Below are 14,901 nucleotides of genomic sequence, written 5' to 3'. Positions count from 1 at the left end.
ACTTAATTCAATTTCATATGAGATTTAACTCTGTTGGTGAGGCTTGTAATAAACAAAATATAATTTAGTTGTTTTTATAAAAAAAAAAAAAAAGTTACGAGAAGCTTGACGGTTTATAAGTTCAAATATTGGTAAATTTGACTTCATGCATCAGCATGTATCTCTTAATAATACAAATTGGATACTCTTAAGAGTGATGTATATTTTCGTGTTATTTTTTTGTTCACATCATTCTAATTTCTAAAATCGCACGGTCTCGTGCAGCTTCTCCCCGAATGTGCCTCACGGTCAATCATGTACATTCTTGAATTGTTGACCATGCGTCATTATATGGGTTGCCAGTTTTATCGAGCCGAAGGCAACAGTCAATCTTGGGATACAAAAGGAGCCCACTTAAAATCCATAAAACTTCTTTAACCCTCTTCTACAATTACATACTACTTGTACATGTTTAACCAAAAAAGTAATCACATATTTGACTGTTTTATTTTCTTTTGTAGGCTTTATCTGGATCTCCATTTACCTTCATTCAAGGAATACATGAAACTGAAGGATCCGAAGGATGTCCGGTCATCCAATGTAGCTTAGTGGCACACTTGCATGAATCCATTCGGGCTTGGAAATCTTTATCAGTTTAGTGAATCATGAAGATTGGAAAAACAAGTACATATTTTTTTGGATGTGTTCAAGACATGGAGGTTGCAGAGAAAATTGTTGCACTTCCTGCGATCCAGATGTTTGGACCAACATTAATGTGTCGGTTTTGGAGCAACCGGTGTCGTTTTCGTTTAGTACAGTTGACAAAGACTTTCTGGTATAAGTTTTATCATTTTAACATTGATCTTGTGTTATCATGGCTAGAGGTTTTTTAAAAGAGAAGACAATTATACACCATTTTGATGGATCGGAAGGTGACACTTAAATTTGGTTGATTTTATAACAATTGTGTCGATCTATACTACATTTTATATCCACTTAAATAGAAAGTATTGGGTTAAATTAAAGATATGCAGCTAAGTCTGACAAAGTTTATATTTATGTGACTCTAAATTTTATTTGTCATTTCAGACCATTCATAAGATTTTAAATGAAATAAATTTATTCAATGAACAACAAAGTTTCTTTCTTGTCAATGAAAGTGAAATTCAAAGTAGTATTGTACATATTGTATAAATTATTATTAACCGATGATAGTGTACATAAAGAAATCCAATTCATCTATATTAAAAGTACTAATAGAAAACCAAAACTATATATCTTAAATTAAAGAACGATAATAAAAAAAAAAGTAGCATGAGTTAAAAAGCAATTAAAAAAAGTCACATGTTATGAGTAGAGATTTACTATATTGGTTTTATATATTAGTACTCTACCCCGCCTTAACGTTAGTACTATACCATTGTGATTAGATATACCGACCAAATACCCGTTGCGCTCAAGAATGAGTTGGCTGATAATACACAACCAAATTCAATTTAGCATCAGTTGTGACACCTGATCTCATCCGTTTTAAAATATCATGGAGTTATGCCTTGTTCAAAGTTAAATCGTTATATCAAACTCTAATCAAAATCCTTTCGTTTCTTATTAACCATTTGGTCATTTGCACGGCCCATGAGTCTAATCAAGCCTGGTCAAATGCCCGTCGTGCCCCGTCACAATGCGCGGGTACTTTTACTAGTCTTTTATGACGTATAGTGACAATGATTAACATATGTAGTGGCAATGCTACAAGCGTTACCATTTTTTTTTTCCATAAATTTTGCAACCGTCACTTGAATATTCACTTTTTCACTAGAAACCCTCCTTTAAACACATTTCCCATATGCAAAAAAGCATGAAATTTATGAAAGGCAAACCTTCTACAACAACTAGGCATGCATAAACAACATGAACTTCACCCAAACAGTATTTAGGTCATTGATTTCCTACATGAACCTTAATGCATCCATACATACACCAACAATCCATACAAACCTGTATAGGAAATGAACCAAAAACGACTCGTTTTCACTATGTTACCTCTAATGATCTCTGCTCTCCTCATCACCATCTTCATCATCTTCAGCCTCTGTGTAAAAACACCATTATTACACTCATCAAACCATCCATCACCAAAGCAATTCAGCCTCCTGATAGGAATCCTAACTCGAGCAGATAATTATGATCGCCGACACTTCCTCCGCCTCATTTATGGCATCCAATCTACGCCCTTTGCTCAAATAGACATCAAGTTTGTATTTTGCAACCTCACGAAACAAGAACAAAGAGTTCTAATATCCCTAGAGATCCTAAGATTCAATGACATCATCATTCTCAACTGTTTTGAAAACATGAATAATGGGAAAACATATACATACTTTTCTTCACTTCCTCAAATTCTACCTCAATCGTATGATTATGTCATGAAGGCGGACGATGATGTGTTTTTACGACTTTTGCCACTGGCCTTATCACTGCAACCACTACCAAGATCTGATTTGTACTACGGGTTTGTGATTCCGTGTCAAAGTATGAATCCGTTTGTAACGTATATGTCGGGAATGGGGTTTTTGTTATCATGGGATTTGGTGGAATGGATTGCAAGTTCTGATATTCCTAGAAATGACACTTTTGGTCCCGAGGATAAACTCGTTGGAAGATGGTTAAATGCTGGACAGAAAGCAAGAAACCGGTTTTCTAACAAGCCCGCCATGTATGATTATCCAGGTACAAATGGAAGATGCTCTCATGAGCTTATTAACGACACGATAGCTGTTCACCGGCTCAAAAGATGGGATCAATGGCTCGCTGTGATTCGGTATTTTAACGTGACTAAAGAACTTAAGTTTTCTAAACTTTACCATGGTTTGGATTTTTGAATTGGCTTTCAAATGATAATTGTGTAAACGTGGTTTAAATTAATCTCAATCCGGGTTAAGCATTCAATTTCTAGAGCGCTAAATATCTAGATTATTATTTATTGTCTTTAGCCCACCGGCCCTTTACAGGTTTGTTTAGAGTCTTTGATTTCCTATATGTTGAGGCTTCTTCTCCATTGTAATCAGAGTTCATATATTATTATTATTTTAGATAGAGAAAATACAGCATAGACAAAGAATGTGAATTTCTTTATTTCTTTAGCTATGTAATTTCAATGTATACAAATCTTTTTGTTATGAAGTCACATGATTTTAACATGGGTGCAGTGTCATCAATCCTTTAAGCTCCAAACAGCCTGAAATAAAGCAAGAAAAAAAAATAACATTTATCGCATGTCATCCAAAACTTGTTTTCTTTTATGTCAAAGATGGGTTGTTATTATTATAGATTTACCTTTGCAGTGTGGATTGCGAACGTCTGTTAGAAAAATAAGGTAAAAAAAACACTCATTAGTTTGTTGTTCGTTTAATAAACTTTCAATAAAAAGCAACATTTATTATTTCTATAAATCAAGAAATCTTTAGATGACTTGCCTTGTTGCAGGCTGTGTTGCCACTTTTGGCCTTGACACTGGTACGGGTTGAGCTTCATCACTAGCAATGGGCACAGTCCTAACCTGTGACATTGATCATACCCAAAAAGTATTTAATCTGTTTGATTTAATAAAAATGAATTATATAATATATAGTTGCATACCAAGTTCTTGTAGTGTAGATTATAGAATAATTCAATATATCTTTGTTTTGCTTCTTTCTGTTCCTTATTTAACCGCTTCCAAAACGAGTAAATGTTCCCCATATTCAACACTTTATTTGCATAGATCTTCCAAGTATAGCTGAAAAATCAGAAACATTTAATTTAAAATTCATTATCATATATTATGATAAGATATAATATGATTGGTAATCACCATTCGTATATACGCTTCAAACCGCCCTCTGAGATTCTATCCCAATACCCGGGATCTTCCTTACATTTCTGGAAGAAATCAGCAATCTTATTGCTACACTGATCACCATAATTAGGATCAATCTGGAACCCAGAAACACCATCAACAATAATCTCAGCTGGACCGCCTTGATTGGTTGCAAAAGTCGGTAAACCACAGTTCATAGCCTCGATAACCGTGAGCCCAAACGCTTCATACAAAGCTGGCTGCACGAACGCGCCTTTTGAGTCAGCAATAAAGCGGTAAAGCTCACTGTTCCGGTTCTTATCAGTTTGTGCAGCTATCCATCTTATTTGACCTTTAAGCTGACACTTCTCAATCAACAAATGCATTTTCTTGATTTCAGCCATTTCTTCTCTATCCTTGGACTTTGACGAGTCGAAGAAACCAGCCACAACAACCAGGTTAACCAAGCTCCTGAGCCGTTTATTCTCACCAAACCATTCGGTTAGGCCCGTGATGTTCTTGACAGTGTCGAGTCGTGCCATTGAGAATATTATTGGTTTGGTTTTATCTTCTAAATATCCACTGTCAGATTAACATTAATGTTAACAATTAATTTCATAATAATATAATATGAGATCCATAACATGATTGGCAATTTATCAATCTTACATGTGTTCATCATTTTCAACTTTGCTAAAAAGCAATTCCTCTATAGCGGGACGAAAAGAAGTGAATCGTTTCTGTGTTTCCGTGTACGGGAAGTAAACAGTTTGATCAGCTCCAGGAGACGCAATATTAAACTTCGGATCGAAGACGTTGATGCCTGAAACGACTCGGTATAAGCCTGGAAGTGTGAAAGCTTCATGGCTTTCATATTGTCCAGGTCTATCTTTACTGATAACAAGGAACAAAAAAAGTTTACATGTCAAAACAGGCAACAAAATAAGTAAATTAGTTGTGTTTTAATAATATCAAACCTTCCAGCAATTTCTTGAAAAGTACTGGTGATGATGAAATCAGCTGAATTCATTGCAATCATGTCAGCTGTGAATTGGCAGGAGAAGTGATATTTAGGGTCTAGTTGCTTCCATTTCATGTCAGAATCTTCGTATTTGGTTTTCTCTAAAGCGTGTGCAATCGTTCCCTATAATATCGTGAAAATTTAACGATCAGTTTAATTATCCGCGCCACTGTTGTAGAACTCGCTAGGCGGGACGTGAGGTACCGACTAGCGATTAATCAGATTATAAGTTTATATGCAATTTTTCAAAGTCATATGTATACATACATACAAAATTTTTCAAAATTTTATATATAACCTTTCAAACTTATTAATCGAATTTGATTAATAAGTAAATCTTTCAACCAATTTAAAGGATTTGGGCCGATTAAGACCGGCTTTGACTAATTTTTACAACATTGATCTGCACACAGAAAGTTTCAAGGGTTTGGTTAAACATTTGGTACCAATGTGGTTCCGAGTTTATTCGCCATGAGAGACGCAACAAGGTTTCCATCTGTGTAGTTTCCGATGATCAGATCCGGTTTCCCTTCCATCATTTCAATGATTTTTGCACTTGCATCCTGTTGATTTAAGTTCAAGTGATTATCAATCTAATATTCCATATAAAAACACAAACTTGAAGATGAATACGAAGCGGAATTAAGTGATTAAGCATACCTGAGTAAAGTTTTCAAGGTATGGATAAATGTCGAACCGAGATATCCATTTGCGAAGAACACCTTTGTCCGTCCTGAATGGAACCCGAAGAATGTGCGAATGTTTTGTGTTGGTAACTGGTTCCAGCACCTGGTTACACTTTGTCCCTTTCGCATCAGGAAGAAATCGGGTCACCTGATTGATTCGGGTCAATATTGATCAGTAAATTTATATAATTGGCGCCAAAGAATGATTTAAAAAACAGTTGGATTCGGTTTTTTAGGTTTACCATTTGGGCTTAAAATTTTTGGCTTGAAAAAATGGTCCAAAATAATGAATTTGAACCTCAAAATTTATATATTTAATTTAATTTAATAATTAATTCTAAAGTTTTTAGGATACACAGTTCATTTTGTTTATATATATTACTTAATATTCTAAATAAAAACTATAATCCATAAATTCAATAATAAAAGTAGGTATTTTCTGTTTTTTGGGTCTTTACGGTTTCGGTTCATCTTTAAAAGTCGGTTCGGTTATAAAAGTCGGTTCGGTTTAGTTTTCCGTACATACAGATCGAAAACGAACCAGAAATTTGGTTTTTAAAAGACATAAAGCCAAACCATCGGTTTTGGGTTGGGTTGGTTTTTCGATTACGGGTCCAGCAACTATTTTTTACTCACCACGAGTATCTGAGGCTTGAAGTTGAGTCCTTGCTGCTTGATCCTCATGAGCAATTCCTCTTCCATAGCCACCACTTGATCCAAAACATAAACCACCTGCCCCCCGGTATCGGGCAAGCCAAGAACATTGGACTGACCAAAATACCCGTGAATCGAGAACAAGACCACATTGAATATATTTGGAACTCGGCTGAAAAATGCCTCGAGGTTCACGGGGTCAGGTGCTTGAAGAACCTCCAAAAGAAACCGAATTGTTTCCTTTGCGCGTCCTGCATTATCTCCCCATCCCTTCTCAAATCCCCATTCTTTAAATCTGTATATGTTTGACATTATTAAGTTAGTTAAGTTTAAATAAAAGTACATAATAAAGAGTTAATTAAATATTTTTAAACTTTACCTTAGCTCGAAGTGTTGATATGGTGTGTCGTTGGGCAACGAAGAAAGTGCAGCATGAGCTACGATTAGAGCCGCTTTAAGTTTTGAAACTGTATTCAGTGTGTCACTGATCATGAGGTTCTGCACATTTGATTATGAAAATGTTAAAAAACTAATAAAAAATATGTCCTTTTTTTAAAAGTTGTATATGTTTTAAATCGTTTCATAATTCATACTTCGCCTTGATGATTTAATGAAAGTAGGTAATCCACAAGCGCCTGTTGGCTGCTAGATTGTGCATAAAGCTTAGAAGTGATGAACTTTGATGTGAAGTTAACGCCGTTCCCAATCGAGGACGATAAACTCATGTTAGGCAGATTAAAGTCCATTGACCCGAAGTCAATCTCCAATGCGTTTTCATCGTTAGCCCTGAAAGATTTTAACATTATTAATATCTAATATAAGTTTGGAATAAAAATCTTGTATATATACCATGTCTCATCAACGACCGTTTCCTTGAACTTCAAGTAATCCGTCGCGGTGATCCCTTCAACCGATAGATCATTGGAGTTGACTTTAACAAACTCCCAGAATCCGGGATGCGGTCTTATAGCAAAGGCAACATAAGGAGGAACAACAGCTGCTTCCTGAAAGAACAAACATTTTCATTTTTAGAACGTGTAGAGATACATATGTTTGTGTATATGAATGCATATATAGATATATATGGACCTGAGTTGTGCACAAGATATAACCGAGTAAGCCTTCTAGGAGCTCAGCCTTTTCGTCCTTGTCATCAATGACGGTCTCCATTTCTTTCATCAAATGGTCGCGTTTCATCATCCGGTTTCCTTTTTCAATGTATTTTTGGAAACATTTTTTCATATGATACCGGCTCTGCCTCAATGCTTCCGGCATGGAGTCGACTACTGATTCGGAGCGTTTCATGATGGATGAACTTGAAGCAGCTGCCATGATGTGATGAGTTCTTGAGATGGTAAAGAATGAAGTTTGGACTATGATGGAGGAAGTTTGTGGGATTTATAGGCAAATGTGTATGTTAGTATTTAAGAGATTGCTTTGCTTATGGTTTTGTCAAGCATTTGGAATTGTTAGGAAGAGATGGTTTTGAGAAATGTGTGATGAGGGTCACTCAAAAGGAATTTTGTTGTTGGGGGGCATGTTTGATTCTTAGTTTCCTAGGGAGGACATAAACCTTGTTCAATCTATTACTCTACATTACATTTCTTTTTGAGATAATATGTGATTTGCATAATGCCTATGCTATTACAAGATATTATTATATAAATATTTTGTATAAATTTTTAAATAATAGTATAGTGGATGATATAAACAATTTGGTTAATTTTAACATCAAAACCGTTATTCTCCTAGTCTATGTTAGTATGATGTATTTTACTATTCAAATAAAGTATTTCAAGTATATGATAATCTATTACAGGGTTACGAAGAATGTGAATGTAGTTTTTTTAGAGAAATGAAGTTCTAATCTTGTGTGTTTCCGGAAGGTTTAACTTGCTTAAAATAGATGCATTTTTTGACTCCTGTTTTATTTTACAACATCTGCGGTACCAAATCGCATCTCTTCTATCATCTACTATCATCATACAAAACTCATACGGATTCAAAGGGAAATGAGGGTGGGCCGAGGCCCACCGTCCAATCCTAATTTGGAGTGTAATAGATAGCCTGATTTTCTTATCTTAGTCTAAGGGTATGTTTGACAAAACTAGCTGGAAGCTGGTGACTAGTGGGTGGAAGCTGGTAGCTGTAGCTGGTAGTTGGAAGCTGTAGCTTTTAGATATATTTAAATGTTTGGCAGAGTAGCTGGAACTTTTAATAAAATGTATAAAATGACTAAAATGGACATAACTAAAAAAACAATAATATTAAATGTACTTATTTTGGAAGGTTATTTAAGTAATTAAAATACTAAAAGTTTGTAACTCTTTCTAAACGCTACTATTGGAGCTTTAAGCTTTAAGCTTTTTCTCATGACCTAAAAGCTTCAAGCTCCTTCAAACAAACAAGGCTTTTAATTGAGTATGAGTTTTTTCTTAAAAGTTTGAAACTCCTAAAAGCTCTTTGCCAAACAATTAAATATAATCTTAATTGGTTAATTTTGATTTTTTTAATACATCGTGTCATCGTAAATCAACTCTTGCCTCCCATAAACCTTTCCGACTTCTCATATTTTGTCTCACATCGCATCGCGTCACCCCCATGGCTCACTGTCGCTGCTGATCCGTAATATGTCCCGTACAAAATATTTTTGTATTCTCCTTGCTCATGTTGCATTTTCCATAATTTAATTAGTAAATATCCTAATACCATAAAGAAAAAGTATTAGCATGATAACAAAAATAATAGGTCGGTATAATAAATAAAAATATATTTGTTTATGAGTTTATTCATATATGTTTATATTTATTTTTTTCCCTAATATAAATAAAATAAAAATTTAATAAAACATCACCGTTATTTAACGTCAAAACACGCCGTAATGACGCCATAGGATTTATGGAAAAACCCTAGTCATCCTAATCTATATAAACACCCTCATACGTCTTATTTTCCTCACACCCATCTTCCCTTATATTAGGCATTGTCCAAATCATCAACTTTTTTTACTGATAAAAGTTTTATTATGTGCTTTTCAGCTGTAGTCTGGTTTTCATTCTTCTTGAATATCAATCGATTTATTTTATTTTTTTTTCTCTGTTTTTTGTTTATATTTTTAGTTCTTTTTTATCAAATGAAATAATTGTTGATTGATTAAAAGATAGGTGATGGATATGATGATTATTTCCCTAGATGATCGAATCTGAAATAACTGAGCGCTCTTATTATTATTTTTTCTCCTTATGAGAAAAATCCAAGCCAGAAATCTGATCCATCTTTTTCCTATTATCAACTTTTACTTATTTTCTTTTTTCAATTTTCTATACTGAGAGTAATAAATTAAATCATTTTATCAAGGAGAATTGAGGGCATAACTTTTTGATTCACCTTGAACTTTGCTTGATGTATATTGTTGTCCACTTACCTGTCTTTCTATTATAATTGGATCCTTTTATTATAATATAATTTCACCATAATGATCGATTTTGCTAAGAAAATTAGTAGGGCTTGCTTGTTTAGGTTTACGAGCTCAGGCATATCTAAAATCTATTAGTATTTTTTTGGTATTCATAGACCATATGGTTTTTTGATAATACATAATAGATGTTTTGGGATGTGAATGCTCTTATGGTTAACCAATGTTGGTGGATTTAAACTAATTTTCACTAATGACCTATGATAATTACTAAACCCGCTATAACTCATCATACTATAACATTTCAACAATAATTAATTACAATATTTTATTTATAACAAAACCTAAAACATTAGTATGGCCCCGCAACCGATAGTTGTCTATCCAAAATGATGTAATTGATAATCTGATGAAGCTTAAAAAATATCCCTCTAGTTGCAAACTGAATGGTATTGTTATTAGGCCATGCCAACAGCATATGCACAACCTCATAAAACAAAGAGAACAATTGTTTTGCAGTTTGTGTTCTAATTATGTTAGGTTGATATTGAATCCAAAGTGTAAGAATCACTACCTAAGTTGTTGATGATTTAAATACGTGTTTAAACTCATTTAGATAAAAAGTAAGTCACTTCTGTTTTCAAGGCCTGGCTTAATCAATCAAATAATAGAAATTAGAATTCCAATTGATTGTTTTGTCAAATTACATGAACACAAACAATTTTTAGAAGGGAGGTTGTGAATGGAAGGGTTACATACTTCTTACTTCTGGTTGGAAAAATTGTGTGGGGAGAAGCCTCTACAAGCTCGGTTTACGCTACTGTTTGCAATTGAGTTGAATAAGGGGCGCATAGAGAGTCAGATCGCCTTGTTATGTACTCGGGCGAAATGTATGTGGCAAGGGTGGTGGGAAAGAAATCGGGTCTGGGTTGGTAACTTCATGTTTTCGGGTCAACACATTGACCGGGTCGTGCTTGGGCCGCTAGACGTCAACAAAACTCGAAATGGGACTTGTTACCAAGAAACATTATCACGGGCATACCATATACACAATCTGAGGTTGATGAGCTTAGGGAGTTGCTGACAATCTGCCAGCATGCTTACCTAGCTCAAGGCGAGGATCAGAACGTATGGGATCAAACCCAGGTTGGAAATGGTTCCGAGGATCAGATGGAAATTATGGAACAGATTCTTGTTTCAAAGAAAGTTGGTGTATTGGTTTGGAGGGCTGAAATGGAACGAATTCCTTCTTTTGTTTCCTAAGCAAGGCACCAAGTGACATGTAGTCGGTGGCACATTTTTATGTGTCGTGTATTTTTGCAGTTGGTTTGGGAGGAAATTGCAAATTACCTGATTTCTTTGTGTTTTTGGTCTTTGATATTGGAATTAAACAAGTTTGATTCGGTTGTAAAAAAATGCTGCAAAGGCGTTATTTGCTATTTGTTTTATTACTACAGTTTGGTTTATTTGGGAGGAAAAAAAAACTTGATGGTCTTTGAAGGGAAAGTGGCCTGTTCGAGTAAAGTAGTCGGTGAGAATAAAGCTTTGAGTTTCTTATGGTTCCGTAAAATCGAAACAGTTGTGCTTGAAATGAGTGGGATGGTGGGACTGGACTTTTGTAATGCAGGTAGAATGGATATGAAGTTTGGTGGTGTTTTATGTTTGTATAGTTTTGACAGAAAAAACATTATGTAGTGGGTGTAAGGTGTGGTGGCAGCTAGCTCCTTACTGCTCCCGGTATCTTTTTTTCTATGAATGAAAAATTTTGTTGGTCAACAAAAAAAACATATTTATCAAAAACTGTAGCAAATCATGCCAACAAGACATGTAAATTGGAAAGGTACCATAGGGAGATTTAACACACTTCTAATTCACATAACAAGTGATAGTGAAAGACTGAAAGATCAAACACACTTGTTAACATCTGTCTAAATATTCAAACAAACAATTACAATTCAAGTTTTATAAATTAATTAAACCTCCAATCCGGTTGTGAGTCGTGACTACCAAATGCTTAGATCAATACAAAGACACTTGACGTAGAATCCATTTCCCAAAATGATCATCCAAATTACCCCTTTTGTCGCCCAAGAACAATAGTGAATCTTGCAAACTCATGATGACCACCAAAAACTGCAGGAGACTGACTTTTACTGTGTTTAGTGTTCCAAAATGCCCATTTGGAGTTCCAATACGCTCCAAAAGGATCTAATGTACTGGCTAACACTGCTTAGACGCTAGCAGGAAGCTGCATTCCAAAACGCTCCGTTGTGACTTTTTGTGCTTTGTCCGCAACAACCTGTCACATCCTATCTCATCAATGTGGTGCGTTCTTAAGGGCATATGCAAGTCAATTTTATGAATTCACTAAATTCACATATATAAATATTATGAAAAGATAAATCTTTTGTCAGGTCAACTTGTTATTAACTATTTAATCTGTTTAAACTTAATGACAATGCATCAACTCATTTATGATCTATTTAACCTGTTTACGAAACTTATTTGACTTGTTTAAATAAATGGGTTAAACAAATGGAGGTAAACTACAAGATTTTAAGTGAACATTAGTGGGTTGCCATAAAACTACAAAATATTCATGTTTGATGAAATAGAGATATGTGATAATCATGTAAATGGTACCTGGATGGAGACAGGGTTGTTTGATCTTCGCCCGACTCACTTCCACATCAGCGCCATGTCCAATAGCTGATACACTTATCATCAACCTTGAAAGTCACAAACACACACAATTTCCGCATTGTTTTGCATCGGTTTCTCACGAAAGATCATTTATTACCCTTGTACAATATGAAACACAATCATGTAACATCATTTTATACTTTAACCTCCACCAAACCGCCAATTTCCATTTACCCATCGACCTTATTATCTTTCTATGCAAAGCCACGTCATCACCAACTTCAACTTTCAGTAAACCGTTTACTTTCAGAAACATACGACTCTCACCCGTCAACCCCAACAACTCATTCTTAACCTCCACTACCGACCCAAAATCTTTATCCATAACAGATAACAATAACTCATCTTCTTCAACAGATGTTGATAAACTCTTCAAAACCAGATTGCATTCATTTAATAACCATTTCATAACAATAGTTTCATTTTCATTTGATATTATCAATCCAGAATACGCAGCGTGACGTACTGATTTCTGTAAATGTGTTGGCGCCGCCCATAATCGCATAACCGCAAGCAGAGCAAAAGATGGTTTTCCATTTTGGTGAATGTAAAGTGAATCTATTGGCCATGAACATAGAGAATAAATGTCCGAAGGTAAAGGAATATACGCTTTGTCGTTCAGGTTATTATTTAATATAAAACCATAGTGTTCTAGAAGCTCTAAATTGGTATATGTTCCATAGCTCAATAAAACCTGCAACAAAATAATATAGATTAATTTCATATATACCATTACAAACTTGAAAATTTTCATATCTACCCAAGTCCCAAGTATATATGAAATTGCAAACTTTGAAAATATCATATATATACCCATGCAAAAATAAAAGTATCATATATGCCTTTACAACGTAGTTAAAATATCAAATATATCCAATTCATTAAAAGAAATTTAATAAATGACCAATTTACCCTTATTTTTTGGAACTTCAAAGTTTCATATACCGACCTTCTTTTAACTTCAAATTTTTTTATTTACCCATTTTTAGCTTAAATTATTTACTAACCATTTTTAACTTATTATTTTTTTTATTAATTTGACTCATAAACAATAGTTTTTTTTCTTTCAAAATATATCATCGATGTCAAGCAAAATCCAAATAAAAATTAGGATCTAAACAAATATAATGGAAAGGGGTAGAATGGCCATTAAGTAGAAATTCATTGAAGTTGGTTATATATGATATTACTAATTTTGGTTTGTGTATATATGAAATCTTTCAACTTTGTAAGAGTATATATAAAATTAATCCAATACTTTATGGTTCAATATTAACAAGCATGTTAACTAATACCTGCTCCCCCTTTTTGTAGCTTCTTCTAGCATAGAAGCAGTATGCATCAAATTCTTCTTCAAACACGCCATCTGTCAACCTAGGTGACGAGGCAGCCACGTCAGCATCTGGTAAATCTTTAGAGAAAACTTGTTCATCATCAGGTGCAGCATAATTGAACAAATCACCAACCGGACAAAAACAACCAGCGGAATCCCAAGGAATATGCATTGCGCGCGAAGATATCTTCACATAATAAAATATCAAACAAGTTATAAGCATGACAACATCAATAAAAGTGTATAAATTTCATTATATGCTTACAGATGCAGAAGCCCAAATCCATGCTTTAAAACTCATGTAATGCGGTTTGAACATTAGTTCTTCCATAACAGCGGTTGCACTTTCCCACTCGTTTTTTGCCTTCTCTAGTGCTCTCTCTGCAGCCCAAATAGCATCATCCAACTGCAAGTTGTACTTAAAACTCTTCAGACCAACATATTGTTTATATATATATATATATATGGATTAATATTGAACAAGTATATTCTCACTTGTAAAGCTTGTGTTTCAAACTGATCAAAACTCGCTAATATATCATAACTAGAAGGAAACTGCGTCAAATACGGGTACCACCAAGACCGTTTTCCTTTAGAAACTTCATTCAGCAATGCGACAGTCAATATCTGCACTATGAAATGTCATTATTTCTTTGAATTAAATGTGCTCAACTGTGCCCTAAACAGCACTGTAAAGTAAAGTAATAATTCACATCAACTGAATAAACTTGCCCTAATCTGATCAATTTCACAGAAAACAACATATAATAATAATAATAATAATGCCCATGGTTGTAAAAATTCTGCCTAAGTGCCAACTAATCCCGGATCAATTGCCAGTCGGCACCACACCGACTAGTCTCCTATTAATCACGATTTGATTAAAATCGGTCAAAATTGAAAAATCAATTAAAAAGCTTGGTATATAAGGGTTTGAGCTTGATCTCGCTAGTCCCTACGAGTCGAGCCAGGGTGGGTCCGAGCTTGATCTCGAAATTAAAAGAGGGAGCTCTGCTCGGCTCGAGCTCGAGCTTGAAGTTAAACGAGTCTAAGATCGAGTCAACAAGCCGAGCCAAGCTTGGGTCGGTTACAAAAATGAGTCAAGCCGTTTCAAATGAAGTTTTTTTTGTTAGTTTTATTCAAGCAAGCTATGACTAGCGATTTCTACACCAACACTGATAATACCTGAGTAGAAGATAGAGGAAACTTGGAGACGCATATGGAAAGGTTGTGATCATTGAAGATTAGTGCTTGAGAGGTCATTAAAGCTGA

General features: G+C 34.6%; 2 protein-coding genes and 2 pseudogenes across 2 annotated transcripts; 2 read left to right on the top strand and 2 right to left on the bottom strand.

Annotated features, from left to right (window-relative positions):
• The first annotated feature begins 1,932 nt into the window (after positions 1–1,932).
• LOC143554492 (beta-1,3-galactosyltransferase pvg3-like) lies at positions 1,933–2,861 on the top strand (annotated as a pseudogene).
• Positions 2,862–3,101: 240 nt separating this feature from the next.
• On the bottom strand, positions 3,102–7,539 carry LOC143554511 (sucrose synthase 6-like). The gene is made up of 13 exons (XM_077044246.1): positions 7,268–7,539; positions 7,028–7,182; positions 6,772–6,964; positions 6,558–6,676; positions 6,161–6,473; positions 5,499–5,672; positions 5,285–5,401; positions 4,795–4,961; positions 4,487–4,711; positions 3,833–4,399; positions 3,619–3,757; positions 3,316–3,538; positions 3,102–3,217 (listed from the first exon to the last, which is right to left on the bottom strand). The coding sequence occupies exons 1-12, from the start codon at positions 7,508–7,510 to the stop codon at positions 3,443–3,445; spliced, it is 2,508 nt and encodes an 835-aa protein (XP_076900361.1). The 5' UTR covers positions 7,511–7,539; the 3' UTR covers positions 3,102–3,217; positions 3,316–3,442.
• Positions 7,540–9,345: 1,806 nt separating this feature from the next.
• LOC143554515 (small nucleolar RNA Z103) lies at positions 9,346–9,453 on the top strand (annotated as a pseudogene).
• A 2,756-nt stretch (positions 9,454–12,209) lies between these two features.
• LOC143554504 (protein SET DOMAIN GROUP 40-like) lies at positions 12,210–14,271 on the bottom strand (the record flags this gene model as incomplete). The annotated part of the gene is made up of 4 exons (XM_077044241.1): positions 12,210–12,990; positions 13,592–13,816; positions 13,895–14,035; positions 14,125–14,271. Coding segments are annotated over 4 exons (1,131 nt in total), but the record flags the coding sequence as incomplete, so codon positions are not given.
• Between the last annotated feature and the right edge of the window lie 630 nt (positions 14,272–14,901).

Source organism: Bidens hawaiensis, unplaced genomic scaffold (genome assembly GCF_021521415.1).
Source record: "Bidens hawaiensis isolate Kalapana, Puna unplaced genomic scaffold, B.hawaiensis_p1.1 tig00017718_1, whole genome shotgun sequence".
In the NCBI taxonomy this organism is placed as follows: Eukaryota; Viridiplantae; Streptophyta; class Magnoliopsida; order Asterales; family Asteraceae; genus Bidens; species Bidens hawaiensis.
Note: the sequence above shows the minus strand (reverse complement) of the source record. Positions and strands in the feature narration are given on the sequence as shown.

What these genes read in the sequence shown, in the direction of transcription:
- LOC143554511 (XM_077044246.1), bottom strand. Translation starts at nt 7,510, where the DNA reads ATGGCAGCTGCTTCAAGTTCATCCATCATGAAACGCTCCGAATCAGTA. An exon ending in TATCAACACTTCGAGCTAAG is followed by an intron (nt 6,474 to 6,557) that starts GTAAAGTTTAAA and finishes AAACATATACAG; the next exon opens with ATTTAAAGAATGGGGATTTG. An exon ending in TTTCAAGAAATTGCTGGAAG is followed by an intron (nt 4,712 to 4,794) that starts GTTTGATATTAT and finishes CCTTGTTATCAG; the next exon opens with TAAAGATAGACCTGGACAAT.